General features: G+C 31.2%; 1 protein-coding gene across 1 annotated transcript; it reads left to right on the top strand.

Annotated features, from left to right (window-relative positions):
• The first annotated feature begins 2,472 nt into the window (after window positions 1-2,472).
• On the top strand, window positions 2,473-6,782 carry LOC149531791 (uncharacterized). The gene is made up of 9 exons (XM_089809882.1): window positions 2,473-3,864; window positions 3,999-4,070; window positions 4,148-4,332; window positions 4,436-4,918; window positions 5,011-5,082; window positions 5,163-5,929; window positions 6,019-6,090; window positions 6,269-6,343; window positions 6,426-6,782. Exons 1-4 carry the CDS (start codon window positions 3,710-3,712, stop codon window positions 4,693-4,695), a joined length of 672 nt encoding a protein of 223 aa, XP_089666008.1. The 5' UTR covers window positions 2,473-3,709; the 3' UTR covers window positions 4,696-4,918; window positions 5,011-5,082; window positions 5,163-5,929; window positions 6,019-6,090; window positions 6,269-6,343; window positions 6,426-6,782.
• Window positions 6,783-7,146: the final 364 nt, after the last annotated feature.

Genomic DNA, 7,146 nt, shown 5'->3' with positions numbered 1-7,146 from the left:
ATAAATTGGATCTTTCCCCTTTGCAAAACAACACAATCCATGAAGTAAAGTCATAATGCCATTTTAAGAAGCCATTTTACATCAAAACCATATACTCACACCCAAATTCCAACTCCATTTGAAGCCCTTTTTGAAGCATAAGCTTGAGCATACATCCTATCTATTTAGACAAAGCCACTCAACAAGAGAGCTTCTTATTGAGAGAGTCCATTAATGGCTCATATTCTCAATTGAGAGCTCATCTTAGTCTATCTTGAAGTTTATGAATTTTGTTTAGTTTGTAGAAGCTTTATTTAAATTTGGTTTCTATTAGCATACTAACATTGCTCATATACAATAATAAGAGAGAACGTTTCATATATCCATAAAAGTGTAGTCCCCAGTGCTATGGAATCCTAGATGTGGGCATAATGAATGAGCCCTCTAGAAATCTTTAGCCCCATAGCATACCAATGACAAACACACACAAAAATGTCCTTGTGTCCCATTTTACAAGTTCTAAACCACATCATCTCATAGAGAACATGACATCTTGTGTACCTAAACCCATTAACTCATTTCCAAACCAATTAATTTACATGAATCCTATTCCAATGAGGTGCCCCAATTAGCCAACCAATCTGCAATAGCATTAGCCTCCCTAAATCAATGAGTAAGCTTAAATTCCTTGAATCTAGGGAGAAGTTTCCACACATCACCCAAGACATATTGAAACTCCCGACTAATGATCTTTCTAGATATTAAACCTTCAATAAAAATCTTGTTTAATCTCGTACCTAGAGATATTTGAACTCCCTCCAACTCTACTGAAGCATCTACTAAATTATTTGAACCATCTTGAGTTCTAACAGTTAAATCTTAAAAAAATTGCCCCTATTGTCTCTTAGAACTTTCCCAATCTCTAACCTCTCTGGGTTCCCTTTGGAGGTCCCATAAAATTTTCCTTTAGTAAAGGATCCATTAGGCCTCTCCCATCTAAATTTCCTTCTATTTTCTCATTTAGCCATGTTATCAACTAGTACCCCTCCAGTGGGATATTTTCTCTCTTCCTTCTATTCAAAACATAAGCAAGGAAAAGGGAGATGAGAGAGAATTGGACCACATAAAAAATGCATTAAGTGATTTAGAAATTAAGGCTTTAATACTATCCCAAACCTTATCCACTAACACTAATTCCTCCCTAAATATCATCTTATTCCTTTCCCACTAGTTAGCCCTTACCACAACCGAATGAGAAATGCTCCATATCTCAAAAATGATAGAGCCCTTATTCAAAATTTCTCATCCCACCAAATGTTGAGAGAGAGAGAGATAGAGAGTGAAAGGAAGAGGAATATAGCATCCAAAATTATTCAAAACCATTTCCAATATGATTGAGATAATTCATAATTCAGTAACAAGTGATTTACATCTTCCATTGCATTTCCACAAAGAACATAATTAAAGATGTTATCTATACCAAGCCTCTCCAACCTATCACTCGTAAGGATTCTAAGTTGAAGAGACCTCAATAAGAAGGCCCCTACTTTTGGAAATATTAAGACAACACTTAACTTCCCCATTATCTCTTTGACCCAACACCTGAATTGATCTATAACCCTCCTTCAGTGGGTGCTTTCGAGATGAAGTAACTTGTCAAATTAGTCTTTCCTATCAAAATTAATAAAAATCATTCACTTTTGCAATATGTTGAGGAGATATGAGATATCAACCTTTGATATAGGCTCACTAGATAGGTCCTTCCATGATGAAATTGGGATATCATCCTCTATTTGTATGGATACATAATCTTCCACCTTAACACTCTATGTTTGCACAAAAATCTAATATCCCTTTAAAGATACAAGAATCTAGAGAGAAAGGTTCCATGAAAATAGAGTTATGTTTGTTAGAGACCAACATAGAAACACGATCTAGCACCTTATCATTATCTTAGGATGAAAAATCTTGAACATTCAATAGAGTGGATATTTTTATGAACACTTGGTTCATCTAAATGTAGAGATGAATTTTGGTTATTAGCAAAATAATATCATTTCTTAGAAACACATTAAATACCATAATGTAAGTAACTCCTAGCTTCATTATCCTTATTCTTGAAAATTGTAGGGTTTTGGGAAATAGAGATAATACATTTTGAAGTTATTCAAGAATAATTTGCAACAAGGCAAAAAGAGTAGAATATGTGTAAATCACCATAATATAAAGATAATTTTTATTATTAACCACACAAATTTAATATGATTATTAACCATTTAAACTTTGTGTCCTAGGGCAATATGAATCATGTGTCCTAGGCTTGCACTAACATGCATCTCATTACTAGATCACAAGATTAGAAAAATATAGAATAAAATATCTAATATCAACTTCTAATATAATTTTGCGAAATCATTTCATTGATGGTATAGTGAAATTATTTCATATCAAGGATATAATTGTATTTATTGTGATTTCAATATACTAATTGTTTTATTGAAGATATATGTAAAAATTCCTATTAGTTTTTTTTAACATGTTTCAACAAGTTAAGGATCGCTAACCATATTAATATTCCTCAGAATGGATACAAAGTTTAAATGGCAATCACTCATCAAACTACCTGTGCAAGATGTCCCCAATGAAGGAAGTGATTTTTCAAGTGCACAACTAGAGTGGACACCTATTGGACATCATAATGCAGTTATGGATTTATGTGCTGCTATCCCTTTTGAGAGACTCTCACACTTTGTCAAGGGAGAAGGTCTATTAGATGGTACAAAAACAACATTCGTATGAAAAGAACATCATGAGAAGAACTTGACAAACCCTACTAACCAAGCTACCAAAATGTATTCAAGGTTTGATTAGATTTAGTATAATAATTAAGCATGCAATATTCTAATTTTATAAAATTTATTGATTATAAATTGGTATAAGTATATTTGTACATGTATATACAGATATCATTGTGCATTTGGACCTCATGATAATAGAAGAAAACCCGAAACAGATATGCAAAGGTTACCAAGGTTTGCAAAGAAAAGGGGTTGTAAGACACACTTTTTTGTTAGAGTTATGTATGGAAGACCAAATGTTGCCATCATTACTTATAACGAGTTTAGTCATCAAGATGCTAGTGGTGAATTTTGTCATAGAAAGGATGACCCTTCTGGTGACCCAAGGAGTATGGTTGCACCGAGATTGTCAAATGAATATAAATCTTATATTGAGTCATTGTTATTGATGGGTGTGGGGGTTTCCACAATATGTGAACAACATTATTTGGATCCTAGTCTTACGAAGTTAATGAATAAGATGGACACATTTTTGCTAAGAAAAGACGTAATGAATGCATGTAAAAGGGTGCGTTCCCTTCGATCACAAAAAAATGAAAATGATGCCACAAGTGTAAGTTTATGGCACATGGAGGAGAAAGACAACTTCTTCTACTATAAAACACCTAATAGTGGAGAAGACATTCCATTTACCATAGGTATTCAAACACCATGGATGCGAGAGATGATGGTGAGACATTCACATAACTCTATTATAGCAATAGATTCCACTTTTTCAACAAATAAATATGCTGTGAGTATACCAATGTCAACTATATTAATATATTTTAGTTTAGTTCATCTAAAATTTATCTAAAATCTTAATTTATTGATTTCTTCATGTGCAGTATGAGTTATATTCATTACTTGTATTTGATGAACAAGAGGCCGGCATGCCTGTTGCATGGGCCATATCGTCAAGAAATAAAGTTGATGATATACATGGGTGGCTAGCAGAAGTTTACAAAAGAGGCAAGCAATATAAAGAAGATTGGCAAGTCAATGCATTCATGACCGATGATGCTAGCGCTGAGATTGAAGCAATTAGGTTTGATAATCCTCCAATTATATTTGATATATAGGTTTTAAAACTATACATTTCATTATTTAAACATATAATTTTAGATGACAAATTGATTGTGTTTGAATGCTACTTATTAATACTTGTAATGTAACTTGTAGATTGTCCTTCAATTGTCGACTACTTTTATGTATCTGGCATGTACGCAGGGCATGGCTAAAGAATGTCTACAAGTGAGTCATTTCTTCTTAAAATTCATGTAAAGTTATTTTGTTAACAACATAGCTTGATACTATATTTTTTATTGTAGGTTTGTAAGCAATAAGGATGTTGGAACAAATATTTTCACTAGACTAGGTGAGATAATGTATGCCATAAGTGATGATGGAGATGTCACTACTCATCTTATAAAACAATTTATGGAGGAATTCAAAGAACAAAAAGAGTTTATTGATTACTTTCGAAAGACTTGGTGTCATGATGAGAGACGCATTGGTAAGATCATACACATTATTCATTACATTATTTTATTTTTATTTTTATTGCTTGGTTCTTTTATTATATATATGCTAAGACATTATCATACTTTTTTTCATAGAAATGTGGGCAAAAAAATTTAGAGGTTTCTCTCACGCAAATCAAGAGACTAATGCTTCCATAGAGTCATACCACATGCATATCAAGAGTCACTACTTGACCGACTGTTCTAGAAAATGCACAAGGAGAATGGATTGGCTCATTCATGTTCTTCTTCATAGGGTAGAGCCATACTATAAAAATAAGAGATACTTGCAGTTATCTGGGTTTCTAACCAACTTCAAAAAGGAGAGATACTATCTAACTTCTTTAGAGAGATAAAAAAGAATAGCAGATACAGATTACTACCTATATGACCTTCCTGATACATTTAAAGTTAGAAGTCAAACCATTTCAACCAAATGGTATCTTGTAAGAAAATTTGGACCAAATTTGCAAGTGTGTGATTGTGAGTGGGCAAAAAGAGGTAACACATGCAAACATGTGCTAAAGATTTTAGATCTACTAAAGAGAACCCATATAAATCAGCAAGGTCAAGTGGTTGGTAAGTATCATTTGAGAGATAATTTTAATAATTTATTTTATACAATCGATTATTATATCGTTAAGACCTACTTAAACTGATCTTAAATACAGATGATGTTATTGCATTGGCTAAGGATTACGACAAAGTTGGAGGGAATTTTGGTCATAAAAACTATAACATTGGTAATAAGAATGTGTGTTTACAAGTAGATATTAAATTATTTTATGGATCAAAAAGTTAAGTGATTTTTTTCCAATTGTAGATGATTCTATACCTTCAAAAGATCAAGATGTACTTGGAGTCAACATTGGTGAAGATGAGAGAACTGGTAAGTTTTAATACCAAATTTTTTCTTAAGAAATATATAGTCTTTTAAAAAAGTATTTTGACTTTACAATTTTATTTTTTTACTATAGATTGTGTGAGATCATTTGATACTTCTCATGATGAACTTCAAAATTGCATTGATTATGTAAATTCATTTATCCAAAATTTGTCAACTAGAGAAGAATATGAAAAACAAATATTCATTCAACATGTTGGAAGATTTAGAAATGAGATACATGCATCTCTTGCTTCAAGTTCCAATTTTGAATCAATTCCCAGCTCAGAGAACATGCCTATGAAGCGAAAGGCACCATGGTTTAGTCCAAGTAAAATGCATAAGCATCGATCTTTTCATAAAAAAAGAAAACCTATGACTCAAAACTTAAGTGAAAGAGTTGATGAGCATGAAAATTTTCAATTCCCCTTTGTATGCTCTAAAAAGAAAAAGGGAAAAAAAGTCATTAATCGTTCAGGCATAGCAATACAAGGAGAAAGAGTTATTCTGTCACAACAAGGTGAGTACATTTATTCAAAAGTACTTTATTATTTTCAACATATAGCTCAATACTTGTTATTTTTATTTCATATGTTGAACATGTGTCAATATAGGTTTGGTTGATCAAGGAGAATCTCCATGACGTTGATTGCCTTTCTCTATTGATTTGAACCAAACAATAACAGATGACACACAAGTACTAGATGGTAATTTACTCACTATTAACTATTTTTATTAAAATTAATTATTTAGTTCACATTTCTAATTGCATTTAATTCTTTATCAAATAACCAAGATGTAGTTTGTGGAGATCAACCATCAACGCCAAAGGTTATTCATCCTCAAACATTTCAACAAACTTGTGGAGGTAATGGAATTTTGATTTTTCTTATTGTTACATAATGTGATATAGATTATGAGAACAATATTCCGATTTAGAACTTAGTTATGATAGAAAAAATAAAAATTTGAAATTATATTTGATTTTTTAGTTTATAATTTAATTTTATCTAAATGGATGTGTTAAATGTGCATTGTTGTATTAGATGATCAACAAACTGACCAATAATATGGGTTGCCCTTTTCTATTGATCTTAACCAAAACACAACAAGTGGAGATGGTAAGGAAATTATGAAATGATATTCAATTTTCTAAGACCTTTTTCTTAAATGAATTTTATAACTAACTCATTCATTTTGTAGGTATTGATGATATCTATATGGAGGATTATGGCTGGCCAATAAATTTTGAGACAATCATTAAAGTCTATAAAACTTTATATAAATGTATTCATGATTATATTTGTACGGGCACTTTATATGGCTATTTTATAAAGCCTCATTAGTGTTCCAATATGTGGTTAGAGTTTGAATATCTAGAAGATATAAGGAAAGCCTTTTGGGTTTCTTAACAATTCTAGTTTTGGGATTACACTTTACACATCTTGAATATTATGAGTAACGAATGAGGGTTTTCTTTTTTGTTCTTTCCCTCACGAGCTCTTTTTGAACCAGTTTATTTATTATAATATATGGTGATATTCTACTCTTGTTAAGAAAAAATAATAACACTCATTGAAATTAGACCACTCGTATGCACATGAAAATTCCACCTCTTATTTTTTATAACCAGTCAATTACTTTTAATAAGTCATATTGTTCTCTCTCTCTCTCTCACACACACACACACACACACACACACACACACAATTAATTAATTAATCTTGAGATAATTATTATAGTTTATCAAACTTTATATAAATGAATTATGATTATATTTGTATTGACACTTTATAATCATAATAATAAATGAATAGAAGCTACGAATAAGATTGGATTGATGAAGTCTTACATTTTATATACCATTTGAATTAAAATTATTTGTTAATGGTTTTGTTGTTTAAATTATAAAGATTTTTTTAAA

This window comes from Cupressus sempervirens, chromosome 11 (assembly GCF_028749045.1).
Source record: "Cupressus sempervirens isolate cs-2001-9-10 chromosome 11, ASM2874904v1, whole genome shotgun sequence".
NCBI classification, from domain to species: domain Eukaryota; kingdom Viridiplantae; phylum Streptophyta; class Pinopsida; order Cupressales; family Cupressaceae; genus Cupressus; species Cupressus sempervirens.
This window is presented reverse-complemented; position numbering and strand designations above follow the sequence as displayed.

Coding starts and splice junctions, on each gene's coding strand:
- LOC149531791 (XM_089809882.1), top strand. CDS start 3,710: ATGCCTGTTGCATGGGCCATATCGTCAAGAAATAAAGTTGATGATATA. Junction 4,071..4,147: donor TGGCTAAAGAATGTCTACAA/GTGAGTCATTTC, acceptor TTTTTATTGTAG/GTTTGTAAGCAATAAGGATG. Junction 4,333..4,435: donor TCATGATGAGAGACGCATTG/GTAAGATCATAC, acceptor TTTTTTTCATAG/AAATGTGGGCAAAAAAATTT.